This window comes from Xenopus laevis, chromosome 4S (assembly GCF_017654675.1).
Source record: "Xenopus laevis strain J_2021 chromosome 4S, Xenopus_laevis_v10.1, whole genome shotgun sequence".
Lineage (NCBI taxonomy): Eukaryota > Metazoa > Chordata > Amphibia > Anura > Pipidae > Xenopus > Xenopus laevis.
Window position 1 is genome coordinate 9312426 of NC_054378.1, and position 18792 is coordinate 9331217.

Sequence of the window (18792 nt, forward strand, 5' to 3'; positions counted from 1 at the left end):
GCACGTCAATTTCGACGCCCGCGACAATTTTTGTAAGCGCGCCTATTTTGTCCAAATGCATTAAAGTCGATGGGCGTCCAAATCATTTTGATGCATCACAAAACTTTTTTTTGCAGCTGATTTTTTCCAAAAGATATACCACCGCAATTTCATGAATTTTGGGAAACATGAAATTCCCCCCGATTTTGCGCCTGGCGAATTTATTCGCCCATCGCTAGTCTTGGGTGCTTAGTCTGGGGCATGGTGCAAAAATCTTAGAACCAGGCTCTGCACTTATCACCCCTATTTAAAAATTCTGGCTATGGGCTGCAACCTTCAAATTCAGTTTATTCCAACTCAGGCCCAGTGGCTAGTAAAGAAGATTGCACAGGAGCAGGTGGTGACAGCCGTGGTGGGGTGGAATGGTGACGTGCTATGTGGGTGGTGCAAGCAGCTGAGGGTGCATGGGGTGCGGGTGGGGTTGTGAGCAGCCAGGGGGTCCTAGATGGAAAATTTTTATACCAGGTCCTGCTCCAACTTTGAGACTGGCATTCTATGCATCCTTCTCTCTGGGATCCTCCAATGCAGTAGGAGGGAGCAGGACTGTTTGTTGGTTAATTGTATCCAGCACTGGACACCAGCCAGACCTCTGTTTATAGGAATCAATGCTTCCCCAGTCCATGATTATTTTATCACTAGGCTGAATGAGTTAGTGTAGTTTAAATGTTATAACAACAGGGAGGGCCTGATAAATAAAGTTTGGATTCCACCGACCAACTATTTGATTTGATTGCCAGCACAGTAGCCCAGTGCCAAGTGTATTGTAAGCGAGAAACCTAATCCAGCAACCAATAGGCATTCCAGCACGGAGAGAGACATAAATTGTCTCCATTCCCTCCTTCATAGAGAAAGACTGAGAGTTCTGACAGCACCCAGGCAACAGAACCACTTTCCATGACAGACGCACAGACATTAATCTGCTGCTGAAGGTAAATCACCGGGACAGATTGACAGTTAATTGCTTTGCTTAATTTGTATATCAGCACCGCACAATCCCTCTTATGTGCTCAGGGTACGGGGAAGGTGCCTCTGCCACTTTAAAGTCTGATGTACAGTAAATAACATTTATGTCTATTCAAATATCTAGAAAATGTGTGGAATATATATAGTATGGGAGGCCAAAAGGGGTTCTTAGAGGCAACACAGCACTAACAAGGCCCCATCAATAAAATGCTGCGCAGTTTCAGTCTCCAGTGCTCAAACAAGACACTAATGAAATAGAGAAAGTACAGAGAATGGCAACTAAGCTGATAAAGGGAATGGAAGGATAGGAGGAAAGGCTGGCCAAAATGGGATCAGATATACTGGAGAAGAGGTGCTTAAAGGGACATTTAACCCAACCGTAAAGTTGTCCCACTGCACCTCCTCGTTCTCTAGAAAGTCCATTATTCATGGAAAACAATTCACCAATCTGAAATCCACTGACCAAAAACGTCATTATGGATGCAAGAGAATTGACCAATGAGAATGCTTATTGTGTCAGGCATCTTGCCTGTTATAAACAAAGATTATTGTGCCATTTTGGCTTCATTATGTGACACTGGAATCAGACATGGGGATAAAGGGCAGAATTGTTCAGTTCTGGGAAAAATATTTTCCAATTAGGGAGTTACATGGATCAGGTGGAATTCTCGTTGGAAGGTTATTTCACATATTCATGCAGCCGAGGGGCTGTCAAATTGATTTATTGTGTGATATTGCTTTAAGAATACAGCCTCAATGTTGCTGGACTATATCTCCCAGCATTAACCTTGATAACACTTTAAAGAATGCCGGGATTTGTAGTTCAGCAACAGCTGGGTAAATTGTGAATGAGCAGTGCAGTACATTAGGGTTTAGTGTACCTTTAAGGGGAGATGTGATAACTATGTATAGTTTGGCCAAAAAAATTGTGGCACAGGTTTTTGTCCCTCTTTTCGTTTTTCAAATGTTGGGAGCGACAGGATTCAGTTGTCATTGCTTCCCTGTTGATATAAAGTCACAAAAGTACTGTCATTTTACCCTTGGGTAACAACCCGCAGCAACCAACCAGAACTGACTTATGGAAGCACAAAAGAACCAAAAGCTAAGGGCTCTAACACACGGCCGTTTTTACTTGCGCTCCCCTGCGTTGCGCTTTCTTCCGTTCAGCCGCAGGGGAGCGCAGGAGTAGACGCAGTCAATTATTTTGAAAGGGGCTGTACTCACACAGACGCATGTATGCGCCGAACGCAGGTGAAATGCAACTTCACCTGAGTTTGGCGCTTACATGCGTCTGTGTGAGTACAGCCCCCTTCAAAATAATTGACTGCGTCTACTCCTGCGCTCCCCTGCAGCTGAAAGGAAGAAAGTGCAACGCAGGGGAGCGCAAGTAAAAACGGCCATGTGTAAGAGCCCTAACGCCGATTCTGCCTCCGCTCCCCAAAGCCTCTGATTCATGACCCTGAGTTACGACTCCCGTTTTGTCGATTCGCCAAAAATTACACTTGCATCTATAATGTGTTTATTTGAGTTGAATTGATTTCTCTCCCCTCTGAGCCATCCAAACAGTGATTATATCATTCCTCTAAATCAGCCCATTCTATCTCAAGCAGAACTCGCTCATCTATAATTAGTGATGGGCGAATTTGGGCCGTTTTGCTTCGCCGGAAAATTCGCGAAAACTGTGAAAAATTTGTTTTTTGGACAGTGGCGAATTTTCACGGCAGTTTCGCAAATTTATTTGCAGTGAATTGTGGGAATTCGCCGCGAATTTGCACCTGGCGAATAAATTCGCCCATCACTATCTATAATAAAAGCCTCATTAAAGTGTTTGCATACTTACGTTTCCTCGCTTTTTTTTTTTTACATTTTTTATGGAAAATTGTATTTTCTGCTTGTAAGAAACTAGCAGCTTGTTCATGGGAGACTGCAGCAGGGAATTATACTCAGGCCAGCCATTGTATCACTGACTGCAAGACAAATGAGACTGTTAGCAACTCGGTCTCCACCTTGTGCAAACAGACAGTCTATAATGAGCAACGCTCTAATTACCTAATGAACAACGTTGTTGAGCAGCTACCGCTTTATTCCTGCCCATCCGCCGGTGCCTTTTGTGGAATATGAAATGGATCTGACCGATACGTTTAACGAATTCTTGTTGGGGGCGTCACGCCTCAGCTTGTTTAACACAAGAGCTGAACTATTTATTATCCGGCTTGTTTCTCTGAAACAAACGCACATTGTTCTGTTTCACTTCCCCTTTATGCAGCCAAATGATCAGAGGCAGAATAATCAATATCTTTGTGTCAGAGACAATTTGAATTGGTTTTCAATTTTTATTATTTGTGTCTAGTTAGTTATCTAGCTTTTAGTTTGGCAGCTATCCAGCAATTTCAGCCATCTGGTTGCTGGGGTCCAAATTACCCTAGCAACCATGCATTGAAAAAGAGACTGGAATATGAATAGGAGAGGACCAAATAGAAAGACTACTAATAAAAAGTAGCAATAACAATAATACATTTGTAGCTTTACAGAGCATTTGTTTTTTTATGGAAGTAAATTTTACAATTTTACCTTTTCTCTTCCCTGATCTCACCATAATTTGCCCTTGACCTGTCCATCGTGCCATAGCCCCACCCTTTTTATTTGCACCAGCTCCCTTGCACAATGAGTATTAAATACCCCACCTCCTTTACATTAGAAACTGCTCATTTTAAGCAGTACTCACACAGGCGCATGTAGGCGCCGAACGCAGGAAATATGCAGCATGTTGCATCCCAACCTGCGTTCGGCGCCTACATGCGCCTGTGTGAGTAGAGCCCCATTGAAAAAAACTGAATGCGTCTCACACAGGCGCATGTAGGCTCCGAACGCAGGAAATATGCATGTTGCGTCCCAACCTGCGTTCCTTGCCTACATGCGCCTGTGTGAGTACAGCCCCATTGAAAAAAACTGAATGCATCTAGTCCTGCGCTCCATGAACGCATAAAAACGGAACGCAGGGGAGCGCAGCTCGTCTGTAAGAGCCTTAGGCATCATATTAGAGTCCAAATGTGGCCCTTGCCCACTTGGAGTAGGTCTCTCTATGCCTGTGCTGTGTGTAAGTAGCATGTTTTTATGTGTACACCCTTCTGTTATACAGCACTGCGGAATATGTCGGTGCTTTATCGATACCTGTTAGTAACGAGAAGCCGCAGAGATTTAGCCGGTGCTGGAGGAAACGGTGCATATTTGTAACCACTCTCCCATTCCAGACTTGTGATTCTAAAACAATACACCTAGGGGCAAAATCTCATCAATAAATCAGCCGCTCGCCTCCTGTTGTGCTCTAAGCAGTAAATGAAGCTCACCAAGCGTGCCAAGTGATGTGACCTCGGGTTAATAACAAGCAATTAATAGGAGCAGCTGTTATGTTGTGTTAACACTTACAAACATACTTTGCTTCCATTCAAGTGGAAAAGTGATTGCACACATTTGTTTCTATTAAACAATATCAACCAGGAATGTCAACACTTTGTGCCTGCAGGGGATGATGGGAACTGTAGTTTAGCAACAACTGTTGGGTTATGTAGGATAGAGTCCTGCAGCGAGTCGGGTACCCGCGGGTTACCCACAAAAACCTGCGGTACCCTGCGAGTTGCGTTTAGAATTTCCAGGTGCGGGTATACCCGTGGGTTGGCGGTTCTGCGGGTTTGCGGGTCACGGGTCTTCTCAATATCAATATTCACTCCTTTTTTTCTGATCACGTCTACTTCCGATGATGTCACTTCCGGGTTTACAATGACTTCCTGATTCTTGATGGTCAGCGGGTCGGGAGTCTGGGTTGCGGATAAGGTACTTGCAGGTAGGGTCGGGTAGCGGGTCCAAGCGGGTAAGAATGTGGATTGCGGGTCCGGGTTGCAGGTTGCGGGTACGGGTTGGGTCCGGGTCCCAAAAAATGGACCCGCACAGGACTCTAATGTAGGATATATATATATATATCTATATCCGTATGTGGCCGGCACTACTCGTGTAGAGTGTGTTTGGTGCCTGGGTGCTAACAGCAAAAATAGTAGAATATCCAGAAGAAGGCGAGCACTCACAGGTCTTGAAATGCAAAATTGGTGAAATTTATTAAGATGAGAAAGTAACTGATGTTTCGGCTAGCCTTCTAGCCTTTCTCAAAGTCACTTTGAGAAAGGTTAGAAGGCTAGCCAAAACGTCAGTTACTTTTTCAAAAAGGTTTATTCATCCAACGTTTCGGTCCCACACAGGAGCCTTTACCTTGATAAAGGTTCCTGTGTGGGACCGAAACGTTGAATGAATGAACTTTTTTGTTTTTCTTGACACCTTTTGTCAGAAACCCAAAAAGCTTATTGAAAAGGAAACAAATCATAAATAAAATGCGTTCTGTACATTCTGGTGACAAATGACCCTGCTAAAATAATTTGCGAAAAATGAGGGTTATCTTGGAGTTAATGAAGGGTGACTGTGCCTTGGCTTGTGCCGTAGGATTAATCTCTGAGGCTTTTGGCACCTAAGGAAAGATAATATATATATATATATAAGGAAAGATATTCTTCATTGGCACTAGGGTGGGAAGTAGTTTAATAGATTCAGTTGTTTTTCTGTTACTACACAATAACACAAACATGATTGATTTTTTCTACTTCTTGATGGGTAAGTGTCATATTATTGAAGCATTAAAGTATTAAACAGAGTTTTTGTGTTCTTTATTATTGGGGTTTTTTTGTTTCTTAATTTTTTCCTGTTATTTCTTTTTTAAATGCTCTGCTCCTTCTTTTGACTTTTTTTCCTTTCTTTCTCTTGTAAATACATTGTGTCCTTTCTCCAATCTCTGGTTTCCCTGTGCCCTTTCTCTTTTATTTTTACATTGGGTTTCTCCCTCTTTATATATTGAACCATAAAAGCTGCTTTTGAAAAAAAATTATAGACTCAAAAAGATGTAGTGTGGCTTTAGGTGGAACAGCTCAAAGTGGGCTTTGTTCTTCCCATTTAGTTTTGGAGCCAGCCCTGGACCACAAGTATTCTCAGATCAGCTGGCCATGATCCTCCTGTATAAAAAAGTTACACAGGCACACAGAGAGCACGTTAGGCAAAAGCTAGTTCTTAGTTGCAAAGGAAAACGAGAGTTGTAAATCTGCCAAGTGCAACTGCAAGAAAGTACATGGAGCACGTGTTGGTGCAAGTACCTTTAATAAATGGGATTATTCATTTAACTGACTGCGACCAATGTAGGAGGACCGCAACTGAGCTTATTGGACGTAACTGATCCATACGGCTTTCTGTTTTGCCATCCCCTTCTATTGTGCTCCTCCTGAAATGTAGACGCTAATTTCATTGTTTCCCGGATGGATGCTGGGGCTTTGAAGAAGGAAGAAATGTCATTGCTTAAAATAACCCCCACCCCAGGTAATAGAGGATGTTATAAATCTATTCCAAAAGAGACTCAACAACTCATTCATGCACTCAGATAGTTGTGTATTCATAATCACACACTGTAATTAGTTTGATACGTGAACCCCCTTCTCAATTAGTTGAGTCACCATTTACTCAAGGCGCCTCTTGGTCCATAACAATATATAACATATATAAAACATCATCTTCTTGGTCACCCTGCTATAGTTCCACCCCTTATTGGCTTTCACTCTGATATCTAGGGAGGCAAAAATGTATTAGTTCCATGTATCTGGCCTTCAAGCTGACCCTATCTACACACATACTGTAGCTTTGGAAAACCCTACGGAGGATAGAATCACAATTTGGGAGCTTCTATAGAAGAGGGCTATGGGTTTAAAACTCTTTTTTTTGGTTATCAAAAGTATGCCTAAATTATATCTTGTGTTTTAAATCTATAACTTGACCTTCAAGTGAAACTCAACCTGTGGGAAAGCCTTGACGTGGATGAACTAACGTCTTTTAGACCTGGCAAAAATGTCAGCTGTGGGACAATTTGGCCTATTAAATTCTATAGCAACAACCTACACACGAACAAGCCCTTTATTTATAGGGAGAAGGTTTTCTATTGTGCCTGGCACCCATTGCAGCAGGTACGGCCAACAAATATTTAAGAGAAATATGAGCCATTGTTCACACCCACAATTTCAGTGATTATTCAACATCTAATTACTGGGGGGGGGGGCAGGAAGGAAATTAAAAAGAACTTAATTGAACATTGAAAAAGTGATGTCATTGTTTTTGTTGATGTTTTATTATGAGAAGGGAAATATATCACATGAACAGACGCGGGTCATTCGCAAACACTGGGCAGATTTACACCAGTGCAGCAAACCATTGCAATCAGAGATTTGCGTTCAGTTTCTAACTTGCAGTAGACTGTTCACAGCTAGTTGCTGATTGGATGCTAAACCGTTGCAAAACATGAGGCCTACAGTCTCTATAGGTGGCCATAGACGAAAAGATCCCGATATCGCTAAACGAGCTGATCTTTCCCCGAAATGCCACTAACGGGCATGGCTATATCGGGGGTAATCTGAACGTTCGGCCCTATGGCCAAACAATCGGATTACGATGTGCAATGGGCTCCGGCGGGATCGGTCAGGACAAAATAAAACCTGTACGATCGACCAAACGAACGATCTCCGTCGGACAAAAAATGACGGGACTCTCCGAAAATCGTACGAATCCTCAATTTGTACGATAGGATCTTTGCGTCTATGGCCACCTTAAGACTAAAGCTGGCCATAGACGTGTAGATATGATCGTACAAATCTTTGTTTCATACGATTTTCGGGCCGTGTGTGGAGTTCCTCAACATTTTTCGTGCCATGACGATCATTCGTTCAGTCGTTTGGACAGGTTGGGTCGGCTACAGATAATATCTCAGCATGTATTGCCGATCTGAGGATATCAGTGGGAGACTGCTGTTCTTTTAATACCTTAATTGAACCACCCATTTGATCACTTACCCCATATCCATTTATTTCCTCTCTAAAAATGCCACCATCCTGGGGTGCCTATGGCAGTGCGAGTGGCCATGATCTTCCTCCTTGTGCCCAGTAATCCTCCCTCCTAGGTCAGGCTTGGCGCGTGGTCAGACCCAAAGTCACTTTAACATTCTTTTATTTGTCTTGTATTAGTATGTAATAGCTTGTGTTGGATACTTTAAAATACTGTAAATAGTAAAAACTTAATACATAACGAGTTACATTAAAAAATAATTAAAAAATATATATATATAGTGATAAAAGCATCAAAATGAATTTGGAATAAGAATCTTTAAACCAAAAGGTGTTTTCCTGGCTTTTGCCACCATCTGGTGGTAGAATATAAAACTACATGCAGCACACCACCAGCCTACAACTCCACCAGTTGTTTTAGCTCAAAATCTATAATATCATATTTAGGTTTGATACAACAATCCTGTGTCACAGTCCTGACTTCTTTACAAATCTGGCCATTCCTTTTGGCTATTTTGTAAAGGAGAAATTCACTTTTAAGTTAACCTTTAGTTTGCTATAGAACAGTGATCCCCAACCAGTAGCTCGTGAGTAACATGTTGTTCTCCAACCCTTTGGATGTTGCTCTCAGTGGCCTCAAAGCAGGTGCTTATTTTTGAATTCCAGCCTTGGAGTCAAGTTTTGGTTGTATAAAAACCAGGTGCACTTTTGCCGTCTTTGTTTTTTCTTTTTTTTATATTTTTTGAATGATCTGCCCACTTCTGACTTTTTCCAGCTTTTTAATGGGGGTCACTGACCCTTCCCAAAAGACAATTCCTCTGTGATGCAGTTTTATTATTACTTTTTCTTACTCTACTCTACTCAGTCCACCTCCTATTCATCTCCCGGTGTCTCATTCAAACCACTGCCTGGTTGCTAGGGTAATTTTAACGGTAGCAACTATATAGCTACTGAAATTCCTAACCGAAGTGCAAAGAACGAAATAATTAGAAAACCCACGAATAATAAAAAATTACATAATGCAAACTGTCTAGAAATATCACTCACTGCATTATATTAAAAGTTCATTTAAAGGTGCACAACCCCTTAAATCACTTTCAATACTGGACAGTGAACAGCTGCTCGTCTGCAACACTGTAAGGTCTATGCCACAGCAGGGGTTTGGTTTGCCACTAGGTATTGGACCTATTATCTGGAAACCTGTTATATAAGAAGCTCCGACATACAACAATGCCGTTTCTCAGTTACATATACAGTTCTTAGTTTTTAGTTGATTTGTGTCATTGCTTGTACCTTACTTTAAATAGGATATCAGAATTATTTTTCATGGGTTGTTCGCCTTTAAATAAACTTTTAGTATGATGCAGAGAGGGATATTGGTTTTCATTTTTTATTATTTGTGGTTTTTGAGTTATTTAGCTTTTTATTCAGCAGCTCTCCAGTTTGTAATTTCAGCCATCTGGTGGCTAGAGTCCAAATTCCCCTAACAACCATGCACTGACTTGAATAAGAGACTGGAATATGAATAGGAGAGAGAGTCTGTATAGAAAGACGAGTAATAAATGAGCAATAACAATACAATTGTAGCCTTACAGAGCATCTGTTTTATAGATGGGATCAGTGACCCCCATTTGAAAGCTGAAAAGAGGTAAAAGAAAAAAGCCAATAACTCAAAAACTATAAATAATAAAGACCAATTGCAGAATTGGCAGGAACTGGGTATTTCATACCTCCCAACTGTCCCGTTTTTAGAGGGTCAGTCCCGATTTTGACAGCTCAACCCGCAGTCCCTCGTTTGAACTGGAAAGTCCTGATTATCTCCACACTGAACAGCTAGAAAAAGAAACAAAGTTTCTAACTTAATTGGCTTCTGGCAGAGAGCCCAGAATAGCCACAGCTGCAGATAAGATACTTTTGTAACAATTTCTAGATAAGCAAATAAGTAATTGTAACAATATAAGATAACAGGTCCCTTGGGAGAAGTAAAGCTGGCTATAGATGCAAAGATCCTTGAACGATCGGAATTATTGGACTTCCCCATCTCCCGACCTGCCACTAACCATTCCGATCAAATAAAGTAGTAAAAGAACAGATCAGCCGAAGTTCTGCCCCTGACAGCAATCATACGAAAGTTATGTCCGACAAAAGCTGGTGACAGTCAGATCGGCAATACACGGAGAGATATTATCGGCAGCCGACAGAAATTTTCTAACCTGTCCGATCGTCTGAACGACCGATCGGCATGGCGCGACAGACTCTCAGAACACGATTCGAAAAACGTACGAATCGAGGATTCGTACCATCGGATCTTTGCGTCTATGGCCAGCTTTAGACTCACAGCTTAAAGGGCAATTCGCCTTCATTAGCAAAAATGTAATAACTGAAAAAAGAAGTACATTCAAACACATAACCTGCATAATTTTGTAAAATGAACATGGTAATTAGGCGGTGTGGCCACAAAACAGGTGTGGTCAAAAATATTTTGCACGCTGAAACTTTTTTTCCCTAGTGTTACCACCTTCTCTGGAAAAAAATACCGGCCTTACTATATATTTATCTTTGTTCCCTATTAAAGGAAAACTATACCCCCAAAATCAATACTTAAAGGGCTTGTAAAGGCAAAAAAATAAAATCCCATTTTTACTTTCTTTAATGAAAAAGAAACCTATCTCCAATATACTTTTATTGAAAAATGTGTCCCGTTTTTATAAGAAACCTGACTGTATGCAGTGAAATTCTCCCTTCATTTACTGCTGTGGATAGGAATTGTCAGATGGTCCCTAACTGCTGAGCAGGGAAACAATCATTCTTATGAACAGCAGGGGGAGACTTACTTCCCAGCTATGCAGAACTCAGGCAGCTTTGTTTATGACGATCCCTAAGCAGCCCAGACCACACTGAGCATGTGCACAGTCTTAGTCTTGCAAAGATGTATAACAAAGTTACAATATGGTGACCCCCTGTGGCCAACTTTGAAAGCATAAATCATTTGTTTGATTAGGCTTGTGGTGCAGTAAGTTCATGTTTATGTTTAGTATACAAAATACAGCATTTCTAGCCTTATTCTATTTTAGACTTTACATTCTATTTTGCCCTTTAAGCAACAGATAGTTTACATCAAATTAAGTGGCATATTAAAGAATCTTACCAAACTGGTCTATATACGTAAGTAAATGTTGCCCTTTTACATCTCTTGCCTTGAGCCACCATTTCGTGATGGTCTGTGTGCTGCCTCAGAGATCACCTGACCAGAAATACTACAACTCTAACTGTAACAGGAAGAAGTGTTGAAACAAAAGACACAACAAACACAAATTAGTGCTACACACACACTCTCACCGCTCTTTGCAAGCTTGATAAAGGGCTGGAAAAGCTCAAAACGTCGCTTAGCTTGAGGCACGAATAAAGTACCAATTTTTTCACCATAATCGGAGTGCTGCTGAAGTATTTTCTTCTATGTGAAACAAAAGACACAACTCTGTTTCTGTTAATTGGCTCATGTGACCTAACAAGTATGGTTTGTTTGGTATGTTTGTGTGCACCGTGAATCATACGATCACAGGGGACGGCCCTTATTTTTTTAAAATGGCAGTTTTCTATATATGATTACCCAATGGCACATACTACTAGAAAAGTATATTATTATGAAAATGGCTTACATGAAGCAGGGTTTTACATATGAGCTGTTTTATGCAATATATTTTTATAGAGACCTACATTGTTTGGAGTATAGTTTTCCTTTAATAACATTGGTATTACGGTTGCCACATGGCCGATATTTTACAGGCCTGGCCGGTAAAAATGATGGCTGATTCCAATGTTATTAATAGGGGAAAAAAGATAAATACACAGGAAGGCCGGTATTTTTTTCCAGAAAAGGTGGCAACCCTAATTGAGATTAACCATCATTTCTACCGGCCAGGTGGCAACCCTATTTGTCCCTATGGTTGCCACCTGGCTGGTAAAAATGATGCTTGATGCCAATGTTATTAATAGGGAAAAATGGCAAAAATATAGGAAGGTCTGTATTTTTTTCCCCGAAAAGGTGGTGGCAACCCTAATCGTCCCTCTTTTCAAAATGTTGGGAGGTTTGTTCTATAACATACTAAAAGTTACGTCCAAGGTGAAACCCCTTTAAGATGGTACATAATATTGGGATGGGTGCTGGGAGTTGTAGCCTGGGAGTTGTAGCCCAATAACAGCTGTCAGTGAGATTTTGGAGTTCTCCTGCAGTTTGGTCAGCCCTAAATTTACCCCCAGCTTTTAATTAGCGTCCCTATGATTTTATTAGCTTGAAAACAAATGACTTCTCTCTCACACACACACAAACACACAACGCAGGAAAAAACAACAGAGCGCTTTAATGGTTGCCATGGTAACTCTCCGCCGAGATCATAGAGTCGTGCATTCACAGACAGTCTGGAGGCGCCGAACCCGCCGGCCGGTTTATCCCCACGCTCTCGTAGGAGTTCATTTGTCTCTATGGTTCTTGTTTAGCGAGTGCGTCGCGGAAGTCGACGGTCGGCTGGCAAACATGGCGGCGACGCGGGAACAGAGTGCAGGAGGGAGCACACAGGGAGGGAAGAAGTATCAAGGGAAGGTAAACAGAGGATTTTGGGGTAAATCAGTCGCTCATGAGGGATAATCACCGTCACTCATACGTTTTCATTCCTGTATAGACAAATCCTCATCATAATCGGGGCGGTGCCAAGACACGAGGAGAGGGGGGGTTTCACACTTTAATTTTCATGGTTTTGGCCCCTCTCTTCCCACCTGGAACATCCCAGTCTACCTACCACTCTTTATAAAGTGCAAATAAATGAATAGTAGAAGCCTGAAACCCATTCACATTTACCTCTGTGGCTGGGGGGGTGTTATAGGGCGTAACAGGGAGTGGCCAGTGTGCAATGGGCGTGGTCAAGATGAATTGGCTGAAATCCCCTTCCCAGTGCAGCCCAGCTGGTGGGAGTGAATTACGCATAAAAGGAACAGTAACATCATAAAAATGAAAGTGTATTAAAGAAGTGGTTTATTTATTTGCTTTGTTCTTCAGACTCTTCCCATCTTACTTAAAGGGACTCCCTTCTAAAAACAAATGGCCTGTAAGGCTACAAATGTATTGTTTAGGGAATCCAGGATTCGGTTCGGGATTTGGCTTTTTTCAGCAGGACTTTCCCACCCCTAGTTTGCATATGCAATTTAGGATTTGGGGGTTCGGTCGAATCCAAAATAGTGGATCCGATCGTACGAATCATCGAATGATCGGACTTTCCCATCTCCCGACCCGCCACTAACCATTCAGATCAGCCAATATTCTGCCCCTGACAGTAAAGGCAAGGCCAGACGTGGCGTTTTTGCATTGCGTTTTTAAAAAAGAACAGCCAGGCGTAAATACGCCACTGAAACCACATGCGACTGTCAACATGCATTTTTCAGCAAGTAGGATTCTTTTCCCAACATGCACTTCTCATTGAGAATTTGGACGCCATATTTAAAATACGCTGCGTATTTACGCAAAGTGCGGTTTCAAACGTGCAGATCCCATAGAGTCTATTGATTTGGTAGTTTCCTGACGTATTGGCGTTTCTGCTAAAAAAAAAACGCCAATACTGGCGTCCTGTGGCGGATTTCAGCTTGAAACGCGCTGTGTGAATTGCCATAGTACGTTTTCCATTGGTTTCAGTGGTAGTGCAGTTTATGCGTATTTACGCCTGGCTGTTCTTTTTTTAAAAACGCAACGTAAAAACGCCACGTCTGGCCTTGCCTTTACTGTCAGGGGCAGAATATTGGCTGATCTGTTCTTACTTTATTTGATCTGAATGGTTAGTGGCGGGTCGGGAGATTCAAAGTAATTCAAAAAACAACTGGACATGCTTGCTTTTTTTAAAAAAATATTTTTTTAATTACTTGAATGAAAATCTTCATAGTCCTAATAACAGTAGAATACAAAGACCTTGCTTCCCATTAACCCACTGGCGCATGGAAGGGCTTCAATACAATTAAAATGAAATAATCACAGATCTGCGTAACTAGATCTCAAATATAAACAATACTCTTTCAAACTAAAGGTATCTCTCGTTTATCTGCAATCCCTGGAGATTCATTCAAGCTGTGCTTAATTAAAAATGTGAGAAAGGCTAAAAGAAAAATTACTTTTTTCAGTTTTTTTTTTTGGTTTTTTTTCCAGGGGCGGGCTGCCAAAGCTCTGAAGTCCTTACAGTTTGCGAATCCTGGAAAACAAACCGAGTTTGCACCAGAGGCAAGCAAAAGGGAAAAGAGACGTCTGCAAACAAAAAGCGCTACTTCTAATTCAGGGTTTGTGTGTTTAATCCAGCCAAACATTCCCCATCGTTTGCAAGTCAGTGGTAAACACCAAAAAAAAAGGCAGCTAAGTCATTGTTGAAGGGACAGTAACATAAATAATAAAAGTTTTAAAGTAATGAAATTGCCCTGCACTGGTAAAACTGGTTTCAGAAACACTACAATTGTTTATATAAATAAGCTGCTGTGTAGCCATGGGGGCAGCCATTCAAGCACAGGATACACAGTAGATAACAGATAAGTACTACTATAGTTTAGATAAACAAGCTGCTGTGTAGCCATGGGGGCAGCCATTCAAGCACAGGATACACAGTAGATAACAGATAAGTACTACTATAGTTTATATAAACAAGCTGCTGTGTAGCCATGGGGGCAGCCATTCAAGCACAGGATACACAGTAGATAACATAAGTACTACTATAGTTTATATAAACAAGCTGCTGTGTAGCCATGGGGGCAGCCATTCAAGCTCAGGATACACAGTAGATAACATAAGTACTACTATAGTTTATATAAACAAGCTGCTGTGTAGCCATGGGGGCAGCCATTCAAGCACAGGATACACAGTAGATAACAGATAAGTACTACTATAGTTTACATAAACAAGCTGCTGTGTAGCCATGGGGGCAGCCATTCAAGCACAGGATACACAGTAGATAACAGATAAGTACTACTATAGTTTATATAAACAAGCTGCTGTGTAGCCATGGGGGCAGCCATTCAAGCACAGGATACACAGTAGATAACAGATAAGTACTACTATAGTTTATATAAACAATCTGCTGTGTAGCCATGGGGGCAGCCATTCAAGCACAGGATACACAGTATATAACAGATAAGTACTACTATAGTTTATATAAACAAGCTGCTGTGTAGCCATGGGGGCAGCCATTCAAGCTCAGGATACACAGTAGATTTGGTTCGGCCTGGCAGAAGGATTCGGCCGAATCCAAATCCTGCTGAAAAAGGCAGAATCCTGGATTCGGTGCATCCCTAGTATTTAGGAAAGCGCCAGATCCAGGATTCGGCAGAGGATTTGACAAGCACTTGTCAGATTCTCCGTTAAACTACATCTGAAAGCCACACAACTTTATAGTTCAGTTGTTCACAGATGATGCTTTTTTATTCTTAAATTTGAGTGTGCATTTTAGGGTTTGGATCCAGTTCAATATCCAGCTGAATCTTTTGTTTTCAGTATCCGGACAAATTCAGAAAATAAGTTTTACAGTCTTTTAATGGATTATCATACAGCATTAATTAAAGGGGTTGTTCACCTTTGAGTTAACTTTTAGTATGATGTAGAGAGTGATATTCTGAGACAATTTGCAATTGATTTTCATTTTTTATTATTTGTGGTTTTTGAATCATTTAGCTTTTTATTCAGCAGCTCTACAGTTTGCAATATCAGCAATGTGTTGGCTAGGGTCCAAATTACCTTAGCAACCATGCATTGAGTTGAATAAGAGACTGGAATATGAATAGGAGAGGCCTGAATAGAAAGGTGAGTAATAAAAAGTAGCAATAACAATATGTTTGTAACTTTACAGAGTTTGTAACTTTAAAGTTTGTTTTAGATGGGGTCAGTGACCCCCATTTTAAAGTGGAACTTTCACCGAAAAATCTGTCCTTTTCAAATTAAACATGAAATCCAATTTCTCTTTTTTTTTGGGTGACAGGTCCCTTTTAAAGCTGGAAAAAGTCAGCAGAAAAAGGCAAATAATTAAAAAACTTTAAAAATAAAAAATGAAAACCAATTGTAAAGTTGCTTCGAAATGGCCATTCTATAACGTAGTAAAGTTAACTTAAAGGTGAACCACCCCTTTAATTACTTCCACTGCTCAAAGCCGTACACTGCATTAATTGCATTGGATTGTGCAAATTAAGCCTTGTTTACACTAACTTATCAAAATGTCGGGGGAGTTTTCAAAAGAAGCAGTTGTAAAGCTACGGAAGTTTGGAGTGATAAATGGAAAACGACTGGAATCACTAGGAATAAAGACCAGACCATTTCTGTAAAGAACCACTAAAGAGAAAACATGGCAGAAGTCTCCGCGTCACACGATTTTGCCCCTGAGAAGGGGCCGCTGTATTTTAGGCGCTGTTTTTTTGCACAAGTGATGTGCCATTTCCTTTATCTTTTCTCCCTTCCAGGCAGACAGCTGCTTCCAAGAATAAAGTGTACGACGGCAATGGGATTCTTATCTGCAACGGCAGGGATCTGTGCGACTGCCTGGATGAAGATTGTATGGGCTGCTTCTACGCGTGCAAGAAATGTGGCTCCAACAAGTGCGGCGTCGAATGTAGATGTGACCGTAAGTGGCTTTACGAACAGATAGAAATCGAAGGAGGCGAAACAATCCGCAATAAACACGTCGGCTGAGTTTGAGGTGTCTCTGTTTAAAAAGTCCAAGGCTCATCTTCATCATCGCCTGAAATCTCCCCCGAGGAGACAATTGTTATCCTTTACATAGAAGGCTTGTTGCAGTGACTTACACCCACCAGCTGCCATGTTCCACATCTCTACAAGGCTGTTACTAAAGGAGTAAATGAATATCCTACATTTGCTGGCAGATGATCGTCAAACTGATTAGCTTTATTATCTTATATTCTAAAGGTTGGAGTTTTACCACAAGCACCATGGACTGCTGAAGGCCTAAGACTAGGTCACGAATACTTAACCTATGAGTCTGGAACTCCATCTATGTTTCCCATAACAGATAACTACTAAAATAAGACACACGAGTAAATTCTAAAGCAATTACGGGGACGCAGAAAAAAAGGGTAAGAATGAGACAAGATTTTTTTAGGGATGCACCGGATCCAGGATTCGGCCTTTTTCAGCAGGATTCAGATTCGGCCGAATCCTTCTGCCCGGCCGAACCAAATCCTAATTTCCATATGCAAATTAGGGGCGGAGAGGGAAATCGTATGACTTTTTGTCACAAATCAAGGAAGTCCATCCCTAATTTGCATATGCAGATTCGTATTCGGTTCGCTATTCCTTCGTGAAGGATTCTGGGTTCGGCCGCATACAAAATAGTGAATTCAATGCATTCCTCATTTTTTTTTCCTCTCCCTCACGGTAATTTTCTCTGAAGATAAAAAAAATGCAGTTGGAATGGGCTTTCTTTGTCGTCTTGTTTTTTAATTTTTTTTGTTCTGTTCTTATATTGCAGCTAAACCGTGAAGTTGTTTTTGTAGCGCTGCTAAAGCTAAATTAAAAAGGACATTTTCATTGGGTATAAAGTAGGGATGCACGGAATCTCTCCTTTGCGAAAGATTCAGCCGAATACTGAATCCTAATTTGCATAAGCAAATTAGACATGGGAAGGGGAAAACATTTTTTACTTCCTTGTTTTGTGACCAAAAGTCACGCGATTTCTCTCCCCGCCCCAATTTGCATATGCAGATTCGGTTCGGCCATGCAGAAGGATTCGGCGGAATCCTGCTGAAAAAGGCGGAATCCCAAACCGAATCCTGGATTCAGTGCATCCCTAGTATAAAGAACATTGTTTGTGTACTGTTCCAGGTTCTGTTCTGGTTTTCTATACACTGTTCATATGCCTTTTTATATTAAAAATAAATCCTTTATTTCCTTATTTTGTTACCGTGCAAATAAAAGCTAATGTGCTGCAAGCTTAGTAAGTTGTGATTTAGAGAAATCTCCTGCACCACAAATTGATTGAAAACCACATATATTTGCTTAAAGTGGTTGTTCATCTTTGACTTAACTTTTAGTAGTGATGTAGAGATTGATATTCTGCAATTGGTTTTCATTTTTTTTTTTTATTATTTGTGGTTTTTGAGTTATTTCGCTTTTTATTCAGCAGCTCTCCCGTTTGCAATTTCAGCCATCTGGTTGCTAGGGTCCGAATTACACTAGCAACCATGCATTGATTTTAATATGAGACTATTAAAGGGGTTGTTCACCTCTGAGATAAACTTTAGTATGATGTAGAGAGTGATATACTGAGACAATTTGCAATTTGTTTTATTATTTTATTATTGAAGGTTTTTGAGTTATTTAGCTTTTTATTCAGCAGCTGTTCAATTTGCATTTTAAGCAATCTGGTAACTAGTGCCCAAATTACCCTAGCAACCATGCATTGATTTGAATAAGAGACTGGAATATGAATAGGAGAGGCCTGAATAGAAAGATCAGTAGTAAAACAATAACAATACATGTGTAGCCTTACAGAGCGTTTTATAAGAAGTGGACAGGGAGGCTCCGACCAAGATGGGCAGGCTATGGTTAACCCCCTTATGGCCATACCTGACCCACAAAACCCACATGATTTAGGAACCCCATCCGCCAGTGTAATTCGGGAGCAGACATCGTTTGATCAAGCGATCAATGACTTACAAGAATTGCTATTAGAACAGACTGAATTACCGAAGTTTTTAAAATCCAGAAGAAGGTTTATTCCTCCAAGAAACACTAGTTATGAGGGACTTCATGTGTATGGCCAGTCATCATCAGGACAATCGGAATAGGAATAAAAGACTGGCATTACAACAGATTGCCTCATGGGATGACGTTCTCATCAAACCT

At 41.0% G+C, this 18792-nt stretch overlaps 1 protein-coding gene across 1 annotated transcript; it reads left to right on the forward strand.

Annotated features, from left to right (window-relative positions):
- The first annotated feature begins 12328 nt into the window (after positions 1-12328).
- Positions 12329-17876, forward strand: arl14ep.S (ADP ribosylation factor like GTPase 14 effector protein S homeolog). Its single transcript, XM_018260140.2, has 3 exons — positions 12329-12519; positions 14107-14234; positions 16392-17876. Exons 1-3 carry the CDS (start codon positions 12454-12456, stop codon positions 16618-16620), a joined length of 423 nt encoding a protein of 140 aa, XP_018115629.2. The 5' UTR covers positions 12329-12453; the 3' UTR covers positions 16621-17876.
- The last annotated feature ends 916 nt before the right edge of the window (positions 17877-18792 follow it).

Bases quoted from the DNA above. Each gene is read 5' to 3' on its own strand.
- arl14ep.S (XM_018260140.2), top strand. From the start codon at position 12,454: ATGGCGGCGACGCGGGAACAGAGTGCAGGAGGGAGCACACAGGGAGGG. The intron at 12,520-14,106 runs GTAAACAGAGGA...TTTTTTTTCCAG, and splicing joins GGAAGAAGTATCAAGGGAAG to GGGCGGGCTGCCAAAGCTCT. The intron at 14,235-16,391 runs GTTTGTGTGTTT...TCTCCCTTCCAG, and splicing joins AGCGCTACTTCTAATTCAGG to GCAGACAGCTGCTTCCAAGA.